The 27,685-nt window shown below is 35.0% G+C and overlaps 2 protein-coding genes, 1 long non-coding RNA gene and 1 pseudogene across 3 annotated transcripts; 3 read left to right on the top strand and 1 right to left on the bottom strand.

The window, feature by feature from the left end:
* Window positions 1-4,723: 4,723 nt before the first annotated feature.
* On the top strand, window positions 4,724-7,876 carry LOC120177278 (GPN-loop GTPase 3-like). The gene is made up of 9 exons (XM_039183485.1): window positions 4,724-4,768; window positions 4,843-4,951; window positions 5,031-5,112; window positions 5,688-5,773; window positions 5,942-6,045; window positions 6,162-6,292; window positions 6,368-6,464; window positions 6,749-6,798; window positions 7,544-7,876. The coding sequence occupies exons 1-9, from the start codon at window positions 4,724-4,726 to the stop codon at window positions 7,590-7,592; spliced, it is 753 nt and encodes a 250-aa protein (XP_039039416.1). The 3' UTR covers window positions 7,593-7,876.
* Window positions 7,877-9,054: 1,178 nt separating this feature from the next.
* LOC120177261 lies at window positions 9,055-11,464 on the top strand. Its single transcript, XR_005521398.1, has 3 exons — window positions 9,055-9,249; window positions 10,986-11,061; window positions 11,373-11,464. It is a non-coding gene; the product is annotated as an uncharacterized LOC120177261 (long non-coding RNA).
* Window positions 11,465-12,206: 742 nt separating this feature from the next.
* On the top strand, window positions 12,207-13,348 carry LOC120177277 (annotated as a pseudogene).
* Window positions 13,349-17,232: 3,884 nt separating this feature from the next.
* Window positions 17,233-25,730, bottom strand: LOC120177203 (peroxisomal membrane protein 13-like). The gene is made up of 5 exons (XM_039183424.1): window positions 25,649-25,730; window positions 25,117-25,353; window positions 24,735-25,006; window positions 17,773-17,865; window positions 17,233-17,613 (listed from the first exon to the last, which is right to left on the bottom strand). Exons 1-5 carry the CDS (start codon window positions 25,671-25,673, stop codon window positions 17,416-17,418), a joined length of 825 nt encoding a protein of 274 aa, XP_039039355.1. The 5' UTR covers window positions 25,674-25,730; the 3' UTR covers window positions 17,233-17,415.
* Between the last annotated feature and the right edge of the window lie 1,955 nt (window positions 25,731-27,685).

The raw sequence follows: 27,685 nt of genomic DNA, 5'->3' as shown, positions 1-27,685 counted from the left end.
CGTTCCAACTCCTCATTAAGCCAAAAAATTTCCTACTGAAGCTTTTTCTCCTGCGATGAATTTGAATAAAGCACTTTTTCCAAATCCTCAATTTCCTTTTGAAGCCATTTATCACGAGCAGCTTTACTAGAAAACTGAATAGCACGACCTTGTTTTTGATAGAGGATGCTAAGTTGCTTTTCACGCTCTATGATCCATTTTGTTATATTCTCCTCTTTTTTTAATTGGTTGTCATAGAGCGGTTTAATCCTGTTAAGCTCCTCTGTTGACTCCTGTATTTCATTCTGCAACATTCGAAATTGTTTGATTGCATCATCTTTGGCTTGCATGTTACCAGACATCCTCTCTTCTAAATCTTTTACATCAAGCTCAAGTGCAGTTTGCTTCTTTATTGCTTATGCTTGTTGAATTTCCAACATATCTTTATCTTTGTTTAAACCTTGAAGCTCCTTTGTTAGATCTTTAGACATCTTTCTCAATTGATGATGGTTTCTCCTCCATCCTGTATCATAATAAGTGGAAATTCTCTTTCTTAGTGCATCTGGAATCTTCATTTGATGTTGATGTCCTTGTTCAAAATTTAACTCAGCCCTCATAACAACCTTGTCATCTTCCATGGTTTGTTTCTGCTGCAGCCGTGAATCAACCTTCATGGAACCGGTGATGGATGAGAATACCACATGATCTACTCTTGTTGACATTTTATCAAACACTTGCGAAACATCATATGTTTCTTTTATTGTCACTGATAATATTTTTTTAGGAGTAAAGAAGGGTTTAGACTCACCAAGTGAAAGCTGACCATTTTTTTCTCTCCATGAATTGCTCAGTTTTCGGGCTTAGTGGTTCCTTATCATCTGTCCTTCCTGACAAGTCCTTTAGAATCTGCTCCAAACGACCCTTGTTCATTGCAATCCTTGTCTCTAGGTATTGATCTTGCTTCACTAGCTTTGATAAGTCTTCAATCTGTTGTTGAATCGCAGAAAAAACAGAGGATGCAACCATTGCTTTGCCAGGAGTTGTGGCTCTGAATACCAATTGTAATGACTTAGATAGATTAGGGAAATAGAGAAGAAGAAAAGCAGAAAGAAAGAAGTAGAATAGAGATGAAAGAAATCTGAATTCATTCAAAATATGTCTGATTTGTTCTTTACACATTACTGTTTTATTTGTTTACAATGTACCATAGAATCTAACTAAATGTCAGTTGTTGTCCTTGAATAACCATTCTGTTATTTCCTCAGGTATTTGGCCACTAAATGGGCTAGTTGATCTGTTTGTGGACTTCAGCTCTCTTGTTGGGTAATTGACTTCCCCGTGCTCCTCACGTGATCACTTATCAGGTAATTCATCCCCAATTCACTATCAATCCCTAACCCTTGACTTCCACTTTCCCCAATTACTTCTTCGCGTCCTTCGTTTCTTCTCCCTTCTCCCCCGATCGTGAAACAAAGAACTATGTTGGAGCCAGCAACTAGTCTCCATGCTACAAAATTCAATTTCACAAAGGGTAAAGAGTGCAACAAGATTCCACAAAACATACTAATCGAACTGCAAAATAGAACCAAAATGGAAAACCATTAAATTTACAGTAATCTCTACCTCTATCCGAAATCCTTTATCATATAATATAAGATCACCAATGCTTTAAGGTACTTGAACAAGCTAATAAAGAACTAAGTTGGAGCTGCAAATTAGTTTCATGCCACAGAATGAAATTCAATTCCGCAAAGGACAAAGAGTGCAACAATGTCCCACAAAACATATGAATCAAACAGAGATATAATCAACTTGGAAAAAATCATAAAATTCACAGTAATCCCAAGTTTCCAACCTCTAAAATTCCAAAATTCTAGACAAAGAATGAACAAACAGCACTTGAACTAATATAAACCATGGAGCTTACCGTAATTGGCACAGGAAGAAAATTCACCTCAAAAGAACATAACAGTGCAGAGAAAAACAAAATCAAAGAAACCACAGAACCCTAAAGAAGGAACAAAAAAGGAAACTCGACTTCCCTTGGAAAAACTTCTCGAGCAAGTAACTTTTTTTGACCAAGATAGAGCCAGCTTTCCTTGGCCTCTTCTCAAAAACCAATTGCAAGAGTTGAGATGCAAAACTCTTCTTTGTTGGCTTTGATGCCAACATCTTCATAAAGATATCTCTCTTATGGTGAGGAGAGATTGAGGTTATGCTCGAAACGGCATTGCAAAGCCATAGTGACCAAATAACTGAACCCAGTTTACTTAAAAGCGATATTATCTGATGGCTAGCTTCATTATCTCCCTTTTCATCCAAGTTTGGCTCAGATAAAACAAGGGAACCATTTTCTTTTCCCCGTAAACTCCCTGCATTGGAAGCAATTATCTAAATTCAGCAAATGGATTGAAAGAGAAATTGATAAATATACCGACTTTTAAAACTTATGATGGCATTATCAAGAATCCAAGTAAGAAATAGCTTCGAAATCACAGTTTAAAAGAAATTACAACAGAAACCCTCGAATTCGATAGGTGTTCTTATCATAACAAATCAAAAAGTAAAGGGCAAGAACCGACCTCTATCAAAATTTTCAATAACCGGATCTGAAATTTTTTTCTTTTGCTTCTCGTCGCCAAAAAAATAACACTCCGGGGTTGAACGAAAAGAAAAAACGAGGCAAAGTAAACAGAGCAGGTTTACCCCAAACGGAAGGTAAAAATACAGTTTGAGATTTACTTGTTCTGACCCAAAAATATTGCTTTCGGAGTATTTTATACAAATGGAACAAGTGAAGCGCCCAAGACAAAGCCCTTAAGCGGTAAAAGCCTAAAATTTTTAGGGTAAATTGCATTCAATGGTCACTAAAGTATTAATAAATTATTTTCTCCACTGAAGTTTTAAAAATAATGAAACAATCATTAATGTTACAAAAAGTACAAAACGATCACCCAATCGTTTAGCTTCCTCAATCCTCATATGACTAACGTTAGTTTGACGTGACGGATGGTGTGACATTTTTAGTATATTAATTTTTATAAATAAAATGATAATACATCACATTATCTTATTAGTTAAAAATTTTAAAAATATGAAAATACTTAATTATTGAACAACGTAATCTACATATGTACACGAATTTATATTTAGATAATTTTTTTAAAAAAAATTTAAGTTATTATAAAAATTGTTTGAAAATAATAATATAAACTTGGGATTCAACTTATCCTCTTTAAATAAGACTCGGTGTTCAATAACTAAGATAAGCTAAAACTTTAATATATTTTTTTTGTAAAAGTAATATTTAAATTAAATTAGGATATAAATTAATTATATCTATTTTAGAAAATATATTAATTATATCATTAGTTACAAAAATATTGTAACAATATATTTATTAGGACCAAGAATTAAAATTAATCTAAATTATAAAATGTTATAAGAATGTTTATAAAAATATAATTTATAAGAACATATTTATAACATCATTAACTTAATAATTAATTGATCATTTTGTTATCTTTTATAATATTAATAATTGTTTCCTTACTTTTAAAACTTTAAAACTTTAGTAGAAAAACGAAATTTATTAATTCTTTAATAACTATTATGTAATTTATCCTATTTTTTGTTTACTTTTATATAAAAATGGTAACTGGTTTTTATTCTCTCCTATTTTATTCACTGTACTTTTAATTTTTTTAATTTACTCACTAAATTTTATAGATTAAATTTTTTGGTCAATCCGCCATTAAAGTAATTAACGATGTTACAAAAAGGCAACTTACATCAAAACGATGTCTTTTGAAATTCCTGAAAAATAAAATTTATTCTAAAATGACATCATTTTGATTAAAATACGATCGTATTATTACGCCGTTAATTATTTAACGCTAAAAAAATTCAGTCTATAAAGTTTGATAAATAAATTGAAAACATAGAAAGTATGATGAGTAAAGTTGAGTTACCAAACATGTAATTTACTCTATAAAAAAATAGCTCGCAATTACACGAGTGAGCTGGTAGCCCGTTTGCTTCCCCATTACAAAAGGTTCGGCTTCCCTTTGGTTTCAACTCCATTGTAAAATAGGAGAGTTCAGGTAATCTACTGGCTTTGATCTTATTAATATTTCCTTTTCGCCTTTTTATATATTTGGGTTCTTTTTTGATAAGCTATTTTCATTCTTTTATTATTTCGATTATGTTGCAGTTCTTTGGATGATCAAAATTCTTATTTTGGATAACCATAATTTGTTTCTGTATTCCTTTGTTAATGGATTGTCAAATTTGACTGTATTTTACACTTTCCTTTTTGTTTTTTCATTTTTCATTTATTTCACACAATAAACTAGATGAAGCTGTTTTCTTTTGTAAACCATTAAAAGCAGTTTGTTGATCAGGGTTTACAACCCAGCTGCAACATTGTTATCTGCTCATTTCCCCAATTCAGTTTATGTTTTATATTGTTTTATCAACATTCCTATCGATACTAAAGGCGAATTGTGTAATCAAAATTTGATTCCGGTTTCCTCTTTGATATTGATGAATCAGGTTATCTAATATTGCATATCTCCCTCACCACTGTTTATGGGCCACTCTGGTTTCTTGAATTTGCTGTTCGCTGTTAGTGTGTGGTGTGCCGCATATATTACTGTCGCAATTGTTGCAGCCTTGCGGATAGTAAATTCCATCTGCTCATTCTGAGTTAGTGAAACTGCTTAGACTAGCGTGAAAAGCTGTCATGGGATATGCACAATTCGTTGTTGGTCCTGCAGGAAGTGGAAAGGTGAGTTAGTGTATTGAGTATAAACTATTCTATTCAATTTATACTGAAGTGATTATTCTTGTTTTTGGAGTTAGTCAACCTACTGCTCTAACCTGTACCGGCATTGTGTAACCCTTGGACGGTCAATACATATTGTGGACCTTGATCCTGCTGCAGAAAATTTTGACTATCCCGTAGCCATGCGTGATTAACCTTCTTATCTCATTGCTATTTTATCTTTTCTTATCTGACTTTGTTGCCATTGAGTTTTTTCTATTTGCAGATATAAGAGAGCTCATTAGTTTGGATGATGTCATGGAGGAACTTGGATTGGGTCCAAAGGGTGGTCATATCTACTGCATGGAGTATCCTTTCCTTTTTATCTTATCTTGTTGTATAAAAGGAAATTTACCTTTTACCATTTTGCCATTATGCTGATTGTTGTTAACTGAAAGCCTTCGCGGCTATTATTATGGTTACCCAGATGCTGTTATGTTGATGTATCATTTTGGGTTGTTGCTCCTGACCAAAGTGTTTAAATGTTGTATCATGTTTGGCTGTTGCTTCTGACCGAAGTGTTTAAATACACTGAATATTTGTGGAGTTTTTTGCTGACTAATTGATTCCACTGCCAATGTTCTCAGCTTTCTATTTTATCATTTGAAGAGTTGCGTGTTGTTCCTTCAATTAGATTTTGGGAGCAAATTGTAAACACTTACTTTCGCCACAATATTGTAAACCTTTTTTTTATTCTAACTTGGGTGTGAGAGTTGGATACTAGTTTGCGTCTGACATGGTATGTTCAGTTTTTCCCTAGTCTTCCCATGTATGATGTATTTGGATAATCCTTGGAGATTCATATCCCTTACTGATGTCGGACATGGATTACTTCCAACAATAAGATTTGGAACAACATATGTAAACCTTAACCTTCAACTAGGCATCTTGAAGAAAATTTGGATGAGAGGCTGACTGAAGAATTGGACAATTACTTGGAGGATGACTATCTGGTGTTTGATAGTCCAGGTATCTATTATTGTTTGGATATGTATTCTGGTATTTTATAACTAAAATCTTGAAATTCATTCATAAGTTTATTGTGTTACTGCATTAGGCTTTATTTTGTAACGTATTATTTTGTTGAACTTACTACAACCAAGGACTAGTTTTACTAACTTGCAGTTATTTTTATAGGCCAGATAGAACTCTTTTCACATTTACACATGTTGTGTAACTTTGTGGAACAATTGAAGCGCGAGAACGTTAATTTTTTTTGTGTACACTTGCTTGATTCCCAGGTTTGTCTAAGCTATGCATCTTCCCACTTACTGGCTTCCTTTTCAAGTTCCATTGGTATATCTTTATCATTGGTTATGTGCATTTTTATCCATCTCTAAATTTTTATTTGTCTCAGTTCATCACGGATGTTACAAACTTCGTTAGTGGATGCATGGCATCACTTTCTGCAATGGTCCAGCTTGAGTTACCACATGTTAATATACACACGAAAATTGACCTTGTAACAAACAAGAGGGATATTGGAAAGTGAGCATTTTTTGTCTTTCTTTTTTTCTTTTCTTTTTCTTCATTTTTAACCATTTTTCTCTATGTCGTTCATAGCTACTTGGATCCACCAGAACCTCGACCTCTGCTTTTAGAAATGAACGAATGGATGGCTCCTCGGTTTAAAAAGCTAAATAAATCTTTGATTGAATTGGTGAGATACTTTTCCATTCAAGACCTATAAGGTTGTCTTTGTGATTATTCTATGATAATTTGATACTACAATTTGTGACACTTCCGAGTTGAGTGAATGTCTTTGGAGCAAAGTTTATTTATTTATTTTATTCTGAGTTGAGGGATATTTTCACCTTTTGGTAGTTTGGTTATTCCCTAGTATGGAGCCTTGTTGTCTTTGTACTCTTCGCATAGTATTCTTCAATTCAAACGGGGCTCTTTAAGAATTCCTAAAAATTGCTTGGATTTGTTATTGTGTGTTAGGTGGATCAATATAGCATGGTTAGCTTTATTCCACTGACGAAGGAAAGCAGGTAACAGTCTAACATTCACTCTTTGACTCTCTTTCTTCGTATGTGGTCTTGGATGTTGGATTACAAACATCATGATTGCAATCATAGCATGACAAAGCGCATGAGCATCTCATGGGTACTTGCATTGCCAAGTGTTTACATTCTCTATGACTCCCTATCTTCTGCTTTCCGGTTTTGAGACATTACAGTAGAGTAGAGACTATAATCGTAAATAGGCCAATTTAGTTCATATTTAAGTTGTAAATTGAAACAACTTGAGACTATACTTTTGTGTTTAATCTGTCCCTTAGAACCCTAAATGATTCTGTAAAGAACATTATTTTTTTTTCTTGGGAGTTCTTATGCTTGAGTAACCACTTTGTGTGAGTTTGTCTTTCTGGGTTTAAACTCATCTCCTCATGTTCATAAATTAGCCCTATTTTCTTCGATGAACTTAAACTAAATGTAAAAAGACATGAACCTAGCAATTTTATACATGGCATATTACTGATGTGTATAGTTTTTTGTATACAATACTTTAATACGATCATGATACGAGAAAATAGCCAGCATACAAGGATTGTCAGGTCCAAAAAAGACTTACAAACACAGAGAAATTAGGTTGTTAGTGATGGATAGTGAGATAGGTGCTTAGGAGAAACAAGTAATTTTTGCTGGCTTGACTGGTTATTCTGTTTAAAATTTGTATGTTGTTTCTTGTGTTTGTCATTGATGATGGTGGCCCGGCCTGTTCTCTGCTTAACAGCATACAGTATGTAATGGGGCCGACAACGATGACGCATAAAGCCTGCTAATTCTTGCTTGCTTTGAAATCGTTACTGCTGTTCCGAATTTCAGCGTATATTGACGGAAAATAGAATGGCATTTTGAGTGGAGTCGAGCTGAGAGCCTGTTTCAAGTTGGGATCGAACTCTTAATTTATGGATTAAATTGCAGTGTGGGAGATGTAATGGCAAAAGTTGTGATTAGATTTGCTTGTTTTGATTGAATGCTATGTAATTGACGCGTGGTTTCCCAACAGCTGCAATTGTAATTCAGGATTACTTGGTTATCATTTCTGCATACTTTGGACTTTAAAACAACGGATTCAATAAATAAATTGTTGGAATTTACGTATTATTATATTTTTTTAAATGCATTGACGTTATTAATTAAAGGGTAAGATTCCCCTCCCCTTTTAAACTTTGTCGGTACACCCCAGTGTTTTGAAAATCCAACCGGTTTAACCGGAAATTATTGTTTAGTCCGGTTTAATCTACACCGATTGAACCGTTACTAATGAACCGGTCAGAACCGTTCGAATCGGACCGGCTGAAAATCCGAAAAAACAAAAAAAAACCCAAAAAAAACTGGAAATTTTGTTTTTTTAAAAAAATTAAACCAAACGACGTCGTTTGTTAAACGAGCCAAGTCGAACTCTAGTATTGCTGAACTCGACTCGAACTTGAAAACTTTAAAAGTAAGCTCAACTCGACTCAAACTCACGAGCTAAAAATTATCAAGTTCAACTCAAACTCGAAATATAATATTGAAACTTGAACTCAAAAAAGCTTGAACTCAAAAAAAATTTAGAAGCTCGATTGAAGCATAAAATTCGAGCGTGATTGAAGTGAAAGAATAATTCACTCAATGCTCATCAAAAGGCTCTATGATTTTAAATGTCAAATTACATCTATTATTTATAGAAGTTAGTTGTGATGCTCTTCTATGTTTCTTAGCCATGTGAGATTATTTTTAAAAAAAAAATTAAACCAAACAAATATCATTTTATTATGATTTTTTTAGCCTTAAATTTATTTTTTAATTATAATTATATAATTATATTTATTATTTAATATGTTTTACCTTAAATATTATGTTGTAGTTAATTTAAATCATTTTGTTTCACTTGATTTTATGGTTTTTAACTTATATATATATGTTATAATTTGCTTTGAATATGACTTGTGATATAAAAAATTATTTTTTATTAAATATTTTTAATATTTTTATTTAATTTTTTAAATAATTATAACATTATCGGTGTAAACATACTAAGCTTTGCCACGTGTAAACATGACCCCTTTGACTTTCGTTTCTCAAATGCTGTATTTATCTTCATCCCATTTTACTCGAAGATTAAATGAATTATTTCCAATAAAATAATGATAATTCTGAATTGTTCACATAAGCAGATAACTCTGCATTTTTTTTATATTTTATGCGAATTGTAATACAAACAGATTAATTAATAATAAAAGAAAAGAAAAACCCTAAACCAAGACAAATACTCAAGTGGAAACGCATCCTCCTCCCCCAAACCCTCCTCTCTGTAAACCATTCTTTTCTCCGACCACAAAACCTCCGATCAACGACGATTCTGCTATATCACAACCCATCGCCGTTGAAAATGGTCTGTGTTTTATTCTCCTGATTTCCAAAGTGGATGTCCCAAGCTGACGTCTGCTACAGGTATTATTCCCCTTTAAATCCTTCTCCTCGTAATGCTTCGTTTACGGGATCATCTGGGTTTTCAGTCAAGTCCAGAAATCATTGCATTTTATTAATGAATTTTACCTAAGTTGTCAGTTATTTAGGAGGGCCGAATCATGTATTTTTAGGCTTTTAGCAACGTAAGAACTACTTAGAGTATATTTGTAACAACCCAGAATTTGAAAAAAAAAAAAAATTTAATTGAAATTTGAGGATTTAATTAATTAATTTGGTGAAATTGTAGATTAAATTGAAAGTTTTCAAAAAATTTGTAGTATGTTTTAGAATTTAAGGAAATTCAGGGACTAAGCTCTGAATTTACTCAAAGAGTATCGGCAGACACTCTATTAAATGCTTTGAATTAGATTTACGAGGGGATTCATAAGCATAATTTACTAAAATTCCTCCCCACCAACTTTAACTTCCAACCACGATCTCGACGTCGTCCGAATTCCGATCGTCGTTTTGAAACCACCATCGTATTTGTCGTCGAGCGAGGTACAAACCCTTTAAATTAATTGAAGTGAAACGTTGTCAAACGTCGTGAATTTTAAGTCAAAGTCTCGACGTTTTTTTAGCACCATCGTCGAGAAAATATTAAATTCATCGATGATCGTTACTCCGTTTTCGACACCTCCCGCACCATCGTGTTCTTTGTGTCGTTTAGAGTCCTTCGATGTCATCCCTGGTCTCCGTCGATCGGCGACGCGTGAGGAGGTGAGACGGTTAAAGTTTTCGATTTGTTGAAACCGAGTTCTCCGATGTTCAAAATTTTGAACCGAGCTTTGTAAGTACCTCGAAATCGCTCAAACTAATTTTTAGAAATTTTTCTGTGAATTTTACGATGCCGGAGGAGGTCCCACGCGTCGTCACTGCCCGTGGGGAAGATTTAAGAAACCGGTTTGACCGGTTACAACCCGACCCGACCTGTTGACCATTGACCGAGTGATATTTTAGTAATTATTTTTAAAATAGTTATATTTTGGTAATTATTTTAAAAATGGTGTTATTTTTATAATTATTTTTAAAAGGGTGATATTTTCGTAATTATTTTTAAAAAGTGATATTTTCGTAATTATTTTTAAAATGTGACAGTTTCGTAATTATTTTAAAAAAAATTGATATTTTTGTAAATATTTCTTAAAAAGGTGATAATTGTGTAAAATAGTTGATCATCTGTTGACCACCTTTGACCATAACTTTAATCGGTTTTGACCGGCCGTTAATTTTTTTCGAATATACTTATTCTGACATTTGTCAACGTCCAAAATCCGTTTTTGGGGTTCGTTTCACCAAATTCGAACCCGAAAGTCTCTAAATCGTCAGTCAAAGCTGTTGATTTTGATTTTGACCAAGAATACATTTTCGAAAGGTCATATTTTATATTTTTCGACGTCCTGAATCTGATTCTGAAATCCATTTTTTCAAATTATGACCCGAAATCCCTGAATCGAGCATGTAAACCCAAAAAGTTTAATATTTTAATGTTTTGATTATTTATTTGAGTTTTGATTAAGGAATTGATTCAATAAAATATTTTATGAAGGTACTCGTGTTTCACCTGAGAGGGGATCAGTTAGGTCCGGTGTCGTCCGTTTGTTAAATCAGCCCGAACCGCGTAATACAAGATTTACCCGTAGTTTTTCGTATATTATTTAAATAAAGATTAAGATTATTTATATTAGGATTTCAATATGGATTTTTTAAATTCGTAGGATTTAGCGCTGCAGCAGAGTGTGATCGACAAACCCAGTAATAAGCTTCCCTATATGATTTCTTAGACTGTTACAGGTGTGTTTCCCGACAATATTACATTATTACTGTTTTAAAATATATATCTTAATATTGTGTATCTGATATCTGATTTACCGCATATTCTGATATGATTTCTGGTTACGGTATTTTATACCGATTTTCTGAATACTGATTATACGATATCTGAATTTCTGTATACTACTGATTTGTCTTCTGATTTTCATATTTTTGTATATGATTTTCAATGAACACTTTTATGTTTTAAAGAATTAATCATTGTTTTCATTTAAATACATTGATGAACATCTCTATCATTGGGGGTATTATTGAAGGAAGTATATCTGCAGGTTTCTCGGCTTGGTGCTCAGGGTCTTATTTGTTGTGTGGGCTGGGTGTATGGTTCTGGGGAACCTACCTATTCTGTTGTGATGGGCTGGGGGTAGTGTTTATATTTTTAACGACATGATTGCATAAACCGATTTTACTGGAATATTTTTATCAGTATGTTTTAATATACATTGTATGGAGCACACTGAGCTTTTTAACTCATTCTGTAATTTTAACCCTTTTCAGATAACAGGAGAAAATAAGCTAGCAGATTTGACATCAGGAGAGATCAACTACTTTATTTTGTACGAACGTATATCTCTATATATTTTTCAGTTGTATTTGGTGACATGTATTTTGCTATCGTTTTGGATATATTTGTATTATTGATATTTTGTTCCGTATTATCTCTAATGTTTGTTTTAAATATTAAAAAAAATCTCTGAATGAAATATGTGACCACTTAAGTTTGGGTCTAATTTACAGACCGGGTCTGGAGTTACAATATTGATAGTTTTGTTTGTGAAAAAGATTATTCATCAATCGTCGAATGAAGATATCTTGTATCAGTATCACTAACCCAGTAACCCGTAAAGAAGGGCCATATCTCCTTTCTGTCTGTTGGTCTTAGTCGGTTCACGTAAGTCGATGAGGTACGTTGTTTTCCTGTTAGCTGGGGCCGTTATCGCTTAAAAACTAAACTCCTCCTTTGCCGTAAATGCGGTGTTCATATAGGGTACGGGTACGGCGATGTGTCTGCTCTCTGGGTTTTGACTCTCCCGATTCATCTGACGCCGTTTATAAAAGGTTTACCATAAAGATCCGAGCCGTACAGCCTTCAGAAGAGTGCTAACATGGATGATTGCCTCTGTTTTATTTTCAATTTTCTCGGCAATAGGACTGACCGAGAATCATTTGGCCTAACTTGCCACCGTTGGCTTAATATTCAAAACTTGCAACGTCGGTCGCTGCAGTTTCCATGTTCTTTCGGCTTTGTTGGACGTTCCTCGTTATCTCAAAGCTGTACCGACATCAACTCATTCCGTTTTCAGCATTTAGAGTATTTATCCCTTTCCCGTTGCACAGAGCTAACGGATTCTGCCCTAAACTACTTGAAACCCTATTGTTCAAGACTGCAAACCCTATGTCTGAACTGTTGTTTTAGAATCAGCGATTATGGGATTTCCCTGGTTGGTTGCGGTTGCCCCTCCTTAACTACCATAAGTCTTATCAATGCAACATTACTGATACGGGGCTACAAGCTTTAGCTAATGCTTGCTTGTCTTTGAGGCGTGTGAATCTTTCTTATTGCCTACAGATTTCCGACTTCGGGTTGAGTGTTCTTTCTCAAAGATGTCGTGAGCTTCAAACAATTAAGATATCCGATTGCAGGGGTGTAAGTGGTGTTGGCTTAAGAGGTTGTTCATCAACGCTGGTTTACATTGATGCTGAGTGTTGTAATCTTGAACCCGAAGGAATAATGTCCATTGTTAGTGGAGGTGGGCTTAAGTTTTTGAACATCGCCGGTTTAAGTTGCTCGAACTTCAGAAATGGATTGGAGGCAATCGACAATGGATTTTCGGCGGGGCTTAAAATCCTCAGTCTTCGAATGTGTAGAAGTGTTACTGATGCTTCTATTGTTGCAATTGCAAAAGGGTGTCCACAACTTCAGGAGTGGAACCTGGCATTGCGTCGTGAGGTTAGGGTTTTTGGATGGGCTTCCATCGGATCAAACTGCCATAATTTAGAGAAACTCCACGTGAACCAATGCTGGAACTTATGTGATCAAGGGTTGCAGGCTCTGATAGAAGGGTGCAAACAGCTCTCCTTTTTGTACATGAACCAGGATGACTGGATATCAGATACAGCGGTGGAGTTGTTTAAACTGTACAGATGCGATGTGAAGATTAGGTTCGAAGAAGTAGGCTCGATAGAGCTTCCTATTTGGGGCAACTTAGATAGCGATGAGTATGAGATTGATAATCTTAATTTGTGATGAAATAGAAGAATTTGATGTTAACATGAGGCAATTTTCATACTGCATGAGACATTGCTTAGGTTTTGTTGTTTTTATCTGTTGCATCCAGTTAGGACAAGATATCAAGAAACTAAAGTCACTACTTTACTTTATGCTACCCGACACTTGTGTTCTGGTCTATCAGAGGCTCCCTCTGCCTCCTCTTTCATTATTCTTCAATTATTCTGTTTTTTTTTTTGGAAGCTTGTGTTTGCTTATTCTATATTTTATTTTTATTTCTTGTCCCCAAATCCATTTTTTTTATGTTGAATCAAAGTTTTGAGTTTTACGTGCTCTGTGTTCATCTAGCTAAGAAAGAACAAGCAGCTCAAGGCAAAGGGTATCTTTGTCGAGGGCAAGCAAAAAATGATTTGATTGGTAAGAATCGAAAACATTTTAAATTTTGAGTTATTAGATTTCAGTAAACGGTTTTCCAAATTAATTTGATTTTTTTTCGATTTTTTGAGTTTGAGTCTAATTGAATTTTTATAATTCAAAGTCGATCAAATCGAAAATAAAGAAGATTATAATTTACCCACAAATTAAGTTATATAATAATTAATTCTTGAATTGATTAAAATTTTAATAGAATTAAACATTAATCAAGTAAATTATCAAAACTAGTGTAGACACGTCATTTCTGTCACATATTTTACACATATATTATATTGATTATATATTTATATATTCATTATTTATTTGTTGTACAGGTTCAAGACTAACAAATCAGGGACAAGGCCCAACAACCAAAACCCAAATGGTTTAGGACTCGTTTCAAGATCAGGGTTTCTAGAAAACCCTAGTGCATTGCTCTCCTTACATCGCCTCACTCCAACGCCGCTTCAAGACTCCAATAGCCCGCTCCCGCGTTTCACGGCAACATGTCCCCACATCCGATTTTCACGACGCCAATCACCAACAACCATGCAACAACCATTAGACTTTAGGAATCAATTAGAAGACTAAAAATAGTATTTTATTTTCCTATAAATGTAACATTTACATACGAGTGAAGGGGAGGAGAGGGACGCACGATTAAACACAAGAAAGCACGAAAAAAACAAAGGCAATATTGTAATCGTTCGGAAATAGAGAAATAAAAAGAAAGATAATATTTTACCTTTGTTTCAGTCGATCCTTGCTTGCATGTGTGGTTTTCCTGTCACTTTCTTTTCGAAATCTTTTTCCTAGATCTATGCTTTTCCGGGACGATTTTTGAAAAAACGTTTTGATTTTTAAAGAGAAAATCCGAAGAGTTTTCGAATTTTTTTTTTAAGTTTCGCCGCCGATGACCGACGGTCGACGCCGATCAAAGGCGGCCGGCGAGGCGGCGGGCCACCAGGTTCTGGAAACCACGGTGGCAGTTCATCCATCGGATGAACGTGAATAACAAAATAGATAAAATGAGTTGGGGGCTTTTGATCCATTTGAAGAGTGTTTTAAAAAATGAAATTTGTTTCTATTTTTTGAAATATATACTAGACCTATGGAGCCCCATCGACCCGGCCCGAAAGACATGCAACCCGCGTGTTTTTCAATTAAAATGGATAAACCCGCATTTGGTCCCCCTGTTTTTCAAGTATTTAATTTCCCCCCTAAATCAATATTTTTTGCTTCGAAATTGGCCCATAGATTTGTTTTTCCTTCTGATTCGGTACCTTACATTTATGTATTAATTATTATTATTATTATATATTTTATTATTATTATATTATATATATATATATTTCATTTTTTATTATTATCGTTATTATTTTTTTACTATTATATATTTTATTATTATTATTATATATATATTTCACTTTTTATTATTATTATCGTTATTATTTTTATTATTTTCGGTTATTTTATTTATTTATTACTATTATATTATTATGTTTTTTATTTATTTTTTTAGATCTTTTGTCTTTATTATTATTATTATTATAAATATATTATTTTATTATTATTATACTATCTACACAATTATTATCATGACCTATCTCTCCCACCACTTTTATCTTTACATACCAAAATTTCTCCCCCATTTCGGTGAAATGATGGGGAGTTGTTTAAATATTTTTATTATTATATATATATATATATATTATTTTGTTTTAATAATATATATATATATATATATATATATATTATTTATTACTATTATTTTTGGTAGTCTTTACTTATGTATATATATACATATTTTTATACAATTTATTTATTTTATTTTATTTACTGTATATACACATATTTGTTCCTCCTTTTTTTATTTAAATACTATTTTTTGCTTGGATTTTATTAGTTATTTGTATTATTTTTTTAATTTCTTATTTATACATTTATTAATAAGTATTTTATTTATATCTATTATTTTTTTTGTTATCATTGTTTTTTAAATTATTTTATTAAACTCTATATTATATATATATAGGGGGCCATTTGTCCTTTAAATCAAATTACCCCTCACTTTCGGTGATGAGGGTAGTTGTGTGACTTTTTTTTGTATTATATCTTATTTTTTTATTATTTTATTTCTATATTATTATTTTAGTTTTTTTCCTTTAATATTTAATTATATATATATATATATACATTTATTATCATTATTATATATATATATATATATTTCTTTTCCATTTATTTATATCGTATTGTATTACTTTTTTTCTCTTTATTTATTTAATATTAATATTAGTATCTATATATATTATTATTGTTTTGTTTTCTTTATTTATTTTATTTTCTCCTCGCTTTTATTTATTTATTTATTGTGTATATGTTATTCTTATTATTATTTTCATATATTTAATTTATTTCATTTTATAATTTTTATTATATTTTATTTACATTATTTATTTATCTCTTTATTTTTTTGTTTTTTTTATTTTATTTATTTATTTTAATCTGTTTCTTTATTTACATGTTGCTTATTTTATTTACTTTTTTTATCTTTACTTTTATTTCCTTTCTTTATTCTTTTTATTTTACTCTCTTTATTTTATTCGTTTATTTTTATTTGTATTTTCTTACCTAACACATTTCTCGACTTTTTAAGGATATCTTCAAATCAATCTAGGGTAAGTAATTTGGATCGTTATTTTACCTTTTAATTTGAACTTTCAATTTTTTTTATTAAAGACAACTGAAAATTACATAGTACCGAAAGGACAGTTCAAGGGTGTTAATCATTCATTGACTGTAACCGACTCTCGAATCCGACACATCTTTGGTAAGACGCAGATCATGTAAGAAATAAGGTAACCGATCAACCCATTTGTTTTAAAATAAATGATCGGTGGCGACTTATAATCCATTTATTCAAGTTGAAGCCCAATTCCGGACCCAACCGAAAGACGATTTCGACACCTAGTAAATTGTATTTCTTTTTTGTTCATAAATTTATAAAAATTATAAAACAATATATAATTCCCATAAAATTTCATTAGAATTTTAAGACGTTCTCAAAACAAATTAAATTATAAAACAAAATTTTAAGTTAATTAAATTTTTAACAGATTTAAACAATAAATAGATAATCAAACCTAATTTAGCGTATTGAATTTTATCCTTTTTTATTTTAATTTGAAATATAGTTAAATTGTCAAGAAAATTTAAGTTTGATCAATTCAATTTTTTACTTTAATTCAAATAATTCAATTCGACTTAGTTTTTCTAAAATTTAACTAAAAAAATTTAAATAAAATTTAAATGATAAAATAAAACTCATTAACTCACAATATTCTCTCTCAACTCAAGTCAATCAAATAGACCCACCACTGATCACTGTGACTTCCCTTGTTTTCAAAAGAAAAAATCTACTTTTATTGCCTTCACATTCAAGATCCATACGAGCACATTTGATAGCTATTATTATCTCTTATCTCTTTTTTAACAGTAGCGGAATACTTGCTATATTTAGACACTTGCAGGAAAAAACTTGGCCACTCTTCAGATGAGCATATCATCAAGCAGAGTAGTAACAGGTGCAAGTAGTTGTTTCTGTCTCCTCTGTGCTGTGGCCACGCCCTTTGGAATTTCAGGTCAATCTCGAATTGTTGATCGTCAAACTAATTTTCTCCCCATACATTGTCCCATGCACCACTTGGAGCAGACTTTGGGCCCTCAATAAAGTTTTGATTCCCATGAAGATTATGGGGTCCAGGAGGACCTGGTTGATTAAGCTTTCGGGGTTTCGTTTTGACTCCCAGCAGTCTTAACACAAATCTAGCCAATTCTCCGTACAACATTCCCCCACGATCGAAAAGCTGCAAATATCGATGCCATGAGTCAACAGTAACAAATTTCACTCATGAATACGGTATTGGTTGATTCATCTATTATTATATATGAAAATCAACTCCAATTTGATAGATAATTCTACATCAACTTGGAGAAATGGGGAGTTAAACAAGCAAAAGCAGCACCTGAAGAAGGGCGGTCATCAACATGCGGAATGCTTCTGTATTCTGGTCTATCAAAATAGATACCCGGCCAAAGAAGTTAACAACACCTTGCATCTGCAATCAGTAAAGGAAGCAATTATCACTATGACTCAGTGAAAATGCAGCTTGGGAAAGCAAAATTCACACAAAGGTATAGATTCGTAAGTATATGTCATGCAACAGAGGCCCCAAATGTAAAAGGATAAATTCTCTCTTTTTTAGTGCACACAATTCCTTCTAACCTTGTATTCCCAAAATATAATCAGCCACAGTAACCTAGAATCTAAACAGATATTCTGATGGCAAAGATGGAGAGGTTCTTGGAGGGGGTCTTGGTATGCGTTCGTTGATAATCTTAGTAGGAGAGTGAGCAGAAGAACTTTAGGGGAACATTTTAGTTATCATGGAAAAGTTATTAGGGTGTTTATTCCTTTTATTAACAACAGACCGAAATACAAGGATTGTACGTTTGCTTTTGTCCATTTTGCAAGCAAGAAGGATCTGTACAATGCGGTGGAGAAGATGAATAATGTCAGGATTGCCGAGAAGATAATTTCTGTATCAGTAGCTAAATATGACAAGTTATCTGAGACGAAGAGTCGTGAAGGGGCTAGTGTGGAGGGCTTCAAAAAGGTCGAAATAGGAGAGTTGAAGGGTAGAAGATTGACTTCTCCAGCACAAGGGAAAGAGAAAATGGAACGAATGAGCAAGTTCCTTGATGGAAGGACTCATAGAGACACGGTGGTTGGGGTGAAAAAAGTTCCAGAGGGTCATCAAATAAGCAGTCAAAGGAATACTAAGGAAGAGAAGAAATCTTTGGAAGTCTTTATCCCGATGGAAGAGAGATTATGGTTGAAATCTTCACTTACTGGCATTTGCAAAGATATTTTTGAAGTAGAATTTGTGCAGAAAGCCTTACGAAATGAGGGCTTTAAAGTTAAGGTGATGAGGTGGGGATATGCGAAGAATGCGTGTCTGGTAGTGTTTCAGTCGGTTGAAGAGAGAAGGATTGCAATGGAAGAAAAATGGGAAGCCCTGATGTTCTGGTTTGAAATATTGGAACCAGTGGTAGAGGAGGGGGCATTCCATTAGCTTATTGTGCGATTTCAATGATTGGTGTACCATTAAATTGTTGGTCGGTCCCATTCTTTTCTAGCTTAGCATCCAGATGGGGCAAGGTAGTAAAAATCCAAGATCAAACTGCACATAGAGTGGATTGCAGAGTGGCGCAGTTGTTACTAAGGGTTGAGAGTCCATATGACATTCCAGAACAGATCATCATCACTACGTATGGGAGAAAATTCATGATCAAAATTAAAGTTGATGGTGCTGAGGATTTTTTTCCAGAATTAACAGATATGGAGGTAGAAGAAGTTGCAGAGGAACCATGGGAGGAAAGCTCTTCCGAGTGGAGCAAGGAAGATGTGCAGAATAGGCAAGAAGAGCAGGTGGGAGTACAAGAGTTTTCAGAACCCCATAATAGGATTGAGTGTTGGATTAGAAGTTCTCAACAAGGCAAAAACACAACTACCGAGGGAGGTTTGAATTTAAACATAGGTATGGAAGATACTTTTGTTTTGTGCAAAAATGTGACAGAAGTAGGGGATGTCTCCATACAGCAGGAAAAGTCAAAAGAAGTTAATGAAGGGAGAGAAAATGGGAAAAGTCTGGGAGGTGTTCCCATAGAGCATGAAAAAGTTGACTGCGGAAATGGGCTTATTAGGGGCCCGGATTTACATTTGAGGAGTGGGCTGGATCAAGAGGAGGAAAGATTAAGCAAGGGATGTTGTTTTGAAACAGCAGAAAATAATGTTGCACATTGTCAAACTCCAGTGCAGGTGGGGTCTGTTTCCTTGTCTTCTTATAGAAATTCGGGGATTGTACCTGGGAGTAGAATGGGAAGGGGCAAATATAAACATGTTTATTCAAGATCTAGGTTGAGGGGAACTAGGAGCTGTTTAGGTACAAGTTCGGAATATGAATATAGAAATGAGGAGGGGGATGGGGCAGAGGCATTGGAGAGCTGGAATGTAAGTAAATTGTTAGGGATTTCATTTAGAGGGGGAAAAAAAGCTTTTATGAACAAAGCAAATTCATTGGTTAAAGGGAGAGGAGCGCATGGGGGGAATTAAGGGGTGATGGATTTCAAGGTTATGACTGGATATAGATGACTAGTTGGAATTTACTGTCTTGGAATGTTAGAGGTTTGGGTAGGAGGATTAAGGCTAGAGCTGTAATGAGGGTTGTTAAGGAGAGAAAGCCTGTAATTTTATTCATTCAGGAATCGAAAATTGAAGTGTTGACTCCTCTGGTAGTGAGGAAAATGGGTGGTAATTTGTTGACAGCTTCGGCAGATGTAGGTTCTGCTGGAGGTCTGATTACTTTATGGAATGAAAAAGAGTATAAGATTATAGAGGAAATCATTCATAGGAGGTTTGTAGCAGTTAAGGGTATTATTGATGGGTTACAAGGATCCTGTTGGTTCATAAATGTGTACGGTCCGAGTATCGATTCAGAAAAGGAGGCGTTTTTCGGGGAGCTGTTATCATTCTTAGAGAATATAGACTGTTCAGTGTGTCTCGGAGGAGACTTCAATGTTGTAATGTCACAGGATGAAAAAATGGGAGGTGCAGTTAACTTAGTTACAATGTTTTCTTTCAAAGATTTTATGAGCAAAGCTAATTTACTGGATTTGCCTTTGGTTAGAGGTCGATTTACATGGTGTAACAATAGGGATATCCCAACTTATGAGAGGCTTGATCGATTCCTAGTGGATCAAAGATTTTTATCATTGTACCCTATGATAACTCAAAGACTCCTTGAAAGGTCTGTTTCAGATCATAACAGCATCTTGCTGGAAAATAGGGGCTGGAATTAGGGCCCTAAACCGTTCAAATTGTTTAATTATGTCTTGGAAGAAGATGGATTTTGTAGGATGATGGAGGGAGAACTGGTCAAGCTTTGTAATGTGGAGAATAGACAACCAATCTACAGTGTACTAAAAGGAGTGCAGGATGCAGTGAAGAATTGGTCTGGGAAGGGTTATCTTGAGATCCCCGGGAGAATAAATAGGTTGGAGAAAGAAATTCAGGAGATGGAACTCAATCTGCAACAAGGTCTCTCCATGGTGTCTATGAAGAATCTAGTGGAAGCAAAGAAAGAGCTGTGGGACTTGTATAAAAAAGATGAATTGATTTGGCTTCAAAAGTCAAGATTGAAGTGGAGTTTGAATGGGGATAAGAACACTAGATTTTTCCACCAGTGTGCAAGAGGTAGAGGAAGGAGAAATGGTATCAAATCCATCAAAGTAGATAATGAAGACATCTCAGATCCAAAATTAATTAAAGCTTCGGTGGTGCACTTTTTCAAGGGGTTGTTTAATCAGGAAAATACATTGGAAGTTGAGGAGATGGACTTGGATTTTTTACAGCTATCGAATCAGCAGAGTATGGCACTCGAGAAGCCTTTTTCTGAAGAGGAAATTTGGGGTGTAATCGCTAATTCGAATTGTAATAAAGCACTTGGCCCGGATGAACTGAATTTAGGTTTTTTAAGAAGTTTTGGTCAAGTCTGAAGGAAATTTTGCTACTATTTTTTAAAGATTTTTATGAGGGAAAGGAATGGGACATGGAAACCAATCATTCTTTCCTCTCTCTTATTCCCAAGAGGGACAATCCGGAGGGGCTTGAAGACTTTAGGCCTATTAATCTAGTTGGGGGTTTCTACAAAATTCTCTCAAAAGTTCTGGCTAGAAGGTTAAGCTTATGCATTAATGAAGTTATTAGTCCTTCACAGTTCGCTTTTATACAGGGGAGGCACATTTTAGATTGCTCGTTTATAGCAAATGAAGGCATTGATTGTTGGAGGAAAAAATGATTGAAAGGAGTTGTTTTTAAGGTGGATTTCAAAAGAGCTTTTGATACTGTTGATTGGAGGATCTTGCTGAAAATAATGAGTAAAATGGGGTTTGGAGCTAGATGGAGTTCTTGGATGTACAAGTGTGTTTCAACAGCTTCCATTCCAGTTTTGGTAAATGGCACACCTACGAAGAAAATTCACATTACTAGAGGGCTAAGGCAGGGCTGCTCGTTATCCCCTTTATTGTTCAATTTGGGAGGGGAATTGCTACATTTAATGTTGGTAAAAGCAGTGAATAAGGGGTTGTTTTCGGGTTTTGAATTAGGCTCTAATGAACGTTCTTTCATGATATCTCATTTGTAATTTGCGGATGATTTAATAATTTTTAGTAAGCCTTCTATTCATGATTTGGTGAATATTAGAAGGGTACTTTTAATTTGTGAACTGATGGTGGGTTTGAAGTTGAATCTGTCTAAGAGCAGAATTTTTGGAATTAATATGGGGGAGGAGGAACTAGTTTCATGGGCAAAGGAAATAGGGTGCATAAGGGGAGTTTTTCCTTCGGAGTACTTAGGTCTTCCATTGGGGGCCAAGAGGAATTCTTTTTCCTTATGGGAACCGGTTATACAAAAATTTTATAATAATTTGGCTGGTTGGAAGGCCAAGTCTCTATCTCTGGCTGGAAGGGTTGTCTTGGTCAAATCGGTGTTGTGCTATATTCCAATCCACTATCTTTCTATTTTTCGGATCCCTATTAGTATTCTCAACAAACTAAACTCTATCATGGCATCGTTTCTATGGGGGGGATCATCAGATAAAAAGAACATTCATTGGATCAAGTGGGATTTGGTGTGTAAGCCAAAGAAGTTGGGAGGTTTAGGGATTCCGAATCTGCTGCTTTTAAACAGGGCTCTTATGGGGAAATGGGTGTGGAAATTTGCTGGAGAGAAAAATTCTTGGTGGAAATCAGTTGTGTGTTGTGTTTACAATATGGATCCTAATTCTTTGATGATCCGGAATACTTGGACAGCTCGTAGTTCTTGGATTTGGAGAGGAATTGTTAAGAACTTCTTTTCAAGTGATGCATTTGGGGACTGTTTTAGGAGAAATTTGTGTGTTAGGGCTGGAAATGGAGAAACTGTTCAGTTTTGGCATGATGTTTGGTTGGGTTCGGCTCCTCTAAAAGATAGGTTTCCAAGGTTATTTGCTCTTTTGAATAACAAAGAGGGTAAGGTAGCAGAATTCAGATTGCACAATGATTCAGGTTGGGTTTGGGATATTCAAATGAGAAGGAATTTGGTGGATTGAAAGGTTGAGCAGTGGCTGCTAATTATCTCTCTGTTGAATAGCTCTTCTTTGTCTCTAGTAGAGGAAGATTGTTGGATTTGGTTGGGAAATGGAGAGGATTGTTTTACAGCAAAATCATGCATGAAAACCTATTTTGATAGAGAGGGTATTGATCAATTAGAAAGTAATTGGGAACGGTATGTTTGGAAGGGAGTAGCTCCACCACGTGTGGAATCCTTTGTTTGGCAACTTGCTCATCATAGAGTTGCGGTGAAAGAGGAATTGCTGAAGAGAGGAGTTTCTGGGGTTGAAGACTCTGTCTGCCCTTTGTGCAGGAAGTACAATGAGTCGGTCTCTCATTTGTTTCTTCACTGTGAAGTGGTATGGGTTTTGTGGGCTAAGTTTTTAAAGTTTTGGAATGTTTTCTTTGTGGTTCCTGGTTCGGTGATGGACTTCCTAATTGCCTGGGATGACTTAGTGGCGCGATCCAATATATGGAAGTTTATTTCAAGAGCAGTGTTGTGGTCTGTTTGGAAATGTAGGAATGAGGTGATTTTCCATAATGGAAAGGTTGATTCAGCGTTGTTGTTCTTCATTTCACATTTCAAAACTGTTTCTTGGTTTGAAACATCAGTTAAGGATGTTCATTTTCATTTTGATTCCTTGATGGGGGATTTAAAACTAGCTGATCAACATGTCAATCTGAATAAGAGGTATCTTCCTTCTTCTAGGTGGAGTCCTCCTCCGATAGGGTTCTTAAAAGTTAATGTTGATGGTGCAATGGTCAAAGGTTGGGATAAGGGTGGAATAGGTGGCTTGACTAGAGATGGCAGAGGGATGGTGCTTGGGTCTTTTTCAGAGAAGGTAGGGGGAGGTCCTCCCTTACTTGCTGAGCTTTTGGCGATCAAGAGAGGGTTGATTCTTATTGAGGAAGTTGAAGCTGATCTCTTTTCAAATCAGAGGATCATTTTGGAATCGGATTCTTCTAATGCTCTGAAATGGATTAATAATCCGAACCTTAGTACTACTTTGTTTCATTCCTTGGTAAGGGATATAGCTTCTACTGTGGAGAGGAAGGGTATCATCACAAGGCTCATCTCGAGAGCAGCAAATTGGGAAGCGGATGAATTAGCTAAAGCTGGTATAGGCTGAACTTACGTTTTGTGTAATGGTTAAGGTGTTATGCCTTGGTAGTTCCTTTTTAAGAGTTTCAGGGTGTGTTTTGTTTTTAGATTTATGGTTTTCTGTTTTGTAAGAAGTTGTTAGCTGTTGAGTAGTGGAGGTGTATTATTGTTCTAATTAATAAAAGTTAGAGGCACTCTTTTCTTCCTTCCAATGTCCTTCATGTTATGTTTGTAACATGTAGGATAAGAAGGGAGTTTTTAATGAGGCCTTATTTTATCAACAAAAATAAAACGTTAAAGAGTTAAATAACAGCCCTCAATTGTTTCTGACATTTTAGAGTTAAAGACAAGTCACAATGTATATGCACTCCATAAAGATTCTGAGCAATCTTGAACCAAGCCAGAAATGCTACCAATACCCATACCTCCTCTCCACATGAATATTTAGTTCTTTATAAAATGAACAGTGAAATGATGAAATACGTGAATATTTCCTAGAGTGCACAACTGCATATTTTGACCTCAAGAACAGAGAAAACGAAAGAATAGGAGTCAATAACTAAAGGTGGAGGGCTTCCATTACAGCTAGGATCGGACATTCTAAGTAACAGATGATATTGCTTACATTTAATCAGATAAAAATTAAAAGAAAAAACAAGATTCAAGATAAATTACCACGCGGAGGAAGGATATCCAAAAGCCTGGTGGGGATGGGGGAGCACCAAAAGGATTATTTGGATCTTGCTCACCATATGGACCCATGCCCATCCCATAACCACCCACTGGACCCCCAAAACCACTGAGACCACCGCCATACATTCCACCACTGTAAATTCCAGAGTTCCCGTAAAGACCACCATAGCCTCCTCTATACATGTTGTTGCCATACAATCCACCGCCATACGATGAACCATACCCTGAGTTGTAGTTTAAGCCAGAACCATAACCTGCATTAAACACCAAATTAGACAAGCTCCACAATAAGTAGTCGTCGATATTGTAATAGATGAACGAACTCTTTACCATCAATATTGTAATAGATGAATGAACTATTTACCTCCATAAGTGCTTCCGTAATTCTGTTGCTCCCAAGGCCTGTTGGGTAAAGGCCTACCAACAGCATTTCCATTCACAGCAGCAGTAGCATCAGCAGTTGAAACAATTTCACCTGGTCTAGCTGTTCCAGATGCCTCAACCACATCACTTGTGCTGCCAGGCGACGGTGGCTTAAAGGGTCCGGAACCAGCCGTGCCCCCGGCTTGCTCCCATGGTTTAGGTGGAGAGCCACCTGTAGCTGCGGTGGAGAATGTCAATTACAATCAAATTGCACAAAACAAAAACAAAGGAAAAAAAAGATCAATTGCAAATAATTATATTTGTTAACACCAAATCCAAGTTAATTATCCTTCAATTTCTTAATCTAATTCTATCATTTAAAAAAAGTAAGGAAAATCCATAATTTGAAATATAAATTACACGGATTCTTAATTTACCGTAACAAAACCACCAATCGAATTGATCAATCGTTGAAAACACGATGATAAAACCTAACAAAGATCAAAAGAACAACGAAAATGAAGAAATCGGACCTGGTTGTTGGGAATTAGAATCCATGGATTCTGGGTCAAATCAAGTGAAGAAGGAATTTGAGGAAAGCGTTATTGCGCCTCGGACAAAGAAAAAGGAATAAATACCGCGACTACTTTGGCGATTTTTCTGATATATCACCGTTGAATATTATATTTCTCGATCAGGCACTGTCTAAATTATATTTTTCGATTTTGATTTGACACCACGTGGTCTTATGCTGACATGGTATACACGTGTGTACAGGGGTATAGCGCGGTGCAAGGACCGCGCCTTACCCCATAATTTGCCACGCATTAGTAAGACGCGCCCCCTGCGGCACACATTGAGTATAATTACCCACCTACCTGACATTTCACACCTCAATCCCCCCTATAAATAACCTCATCCTCAATCATTTTCATCACACCAAATTCTCTCAACTTCTCTCAAATACTCTTATAATCTCTGTCTAAGGTATATATTTTATTATATTTTTAATATTTTATATTTAATTTATTTAAGTATTTATTTTATTTAAATGTTTATTTAATTAATTTTTTTGTAGATATAAAATGGAAGACGATCTACTTCGCTTGGATGGAAATCATATATCTCGACACTTTGCTGATACGGTAACATTTTAACGTTTTAATTTAATTTAAATTATTAGTAATTATTTGTTGATTTATTTAATGCATGATTATTAGATTAAGAATTATTTTTTTGTAATTATTTAATTTTAGGAGAAGGACCGTATATTAGATCCATTTATTAGGAATCTTAAGTTAGTGATACCTAGCTGTGTCTTGCCGTATTTAGTAGAGGTTGGATTCGGTTACATAGGTAGATATCAGGGTCACTGTAAGATAGAACCAGACCTTATTTATACCTTAGTAGAGCGGTGGAGGCCGGAGACCCACACATTCAATCTTCCGTGCGGAGAGTGTACGATTACACTTGAGGATGTTGCTATGCACCTGGGGCTTTCGGTGGATGGAGATGTGATATCAGGGATCGCGCAGTGTTCCTGGACTGCTTTGTGTCGGGATAATCTAGGATGTGTCCCGGAAAGTTTTAACGGTGGTCGGAGACCGTTAAATTGGTTAAATGCCAATTTTCGGGAGTTGAGCGAGGACACGTCAGATGATGAAGTTAAAATGTATGCACGGGCATACATACTGCAGCTGATAGGAGGGTTGTTGATGCCGGATAAATCGCACAACCAAATTCACCGTATGTGGTTGCGACATCTTGTCGACTTTCGTCTGGCCGGATCACTCAGTTGGGGCTCGACAGTTTTGACTTTATTGTACAGGGAGATGTGTCGATCCACTGACTACAGGAGAAATGCTATCGGCAGATGTCTTCTCCTACTGCAGTCTTGGGCATGGTATCGATTGCCCTTTTTATGTCCCGTTATGAAGAACTCATTCGTATTTCCGCTACTCTTGAGGTAATTATAAAATTGATTTCGCATATTAATCATTTTATATAGCGTATAATAAAAACTTTTCTTGAATAAGTGGTCTATTGATAGGAAAAATCATCAGGAGCTACCTGATGATTTAGAAAAAATTAGGGTGCTCATCGATCAGAAGGCTGGCACACAGGTATGAATTTAAATGTTTAAAAATCGATTTTAGATTATAGTTATATAATTAGATTATTATTTTGATAAAAATTATATATATTTGTTTTAGTTTGAATGGGTGTCATATTCTAATGATGATATGAGGACGATGATCCCACCTGAGTTGATGGGCCCATCAGATGTTTTGATGGCGATGACCCCTTTGATATGTTATGCGACCGTCGAGTAGCACTCCACTGATCGCGTGCTCTGGCAATTTGGTTGTTTTTAACCAATTCCTGAAGCACCTCACAATATGGACGACTTGCATACCATATATAGACGCGACAAGACCGATACAGATTGGCTGGTGAGACATCATGAGTGGGTCGTGTTGTGGGAGGATCGACATCGGTGCCTTCCCCGTAGAGAGCCCATTTATGTTGATGACTTGACGGTTGGTGATGATTATTATGAGTGGTTCAAC

This window comes from Hibiscus syriacus, unplaced genomic scaffold, assembly GCF_006381635.1.
Source record: "Hibiscus syriacus cultivar Baekdansim isolate YM2019G1 unplaced genomic scaffold, ASM638163v2 tig00112285_pilon, whole genome shotgun sequence".
In the NCBI taxonomy this organism is placed as follows: Eukaryota; Viridiplantae; Streptophyta; class Magnoliopsida; order Malvales; family Malvaceae; genus Hibiscus; species Hibiscus syriacus.
The sequence above is the reverse complement of the archived record's forward strand: the minus strand, read 5'-3'. Positions and strand labels throughout refer to the sequence as shown.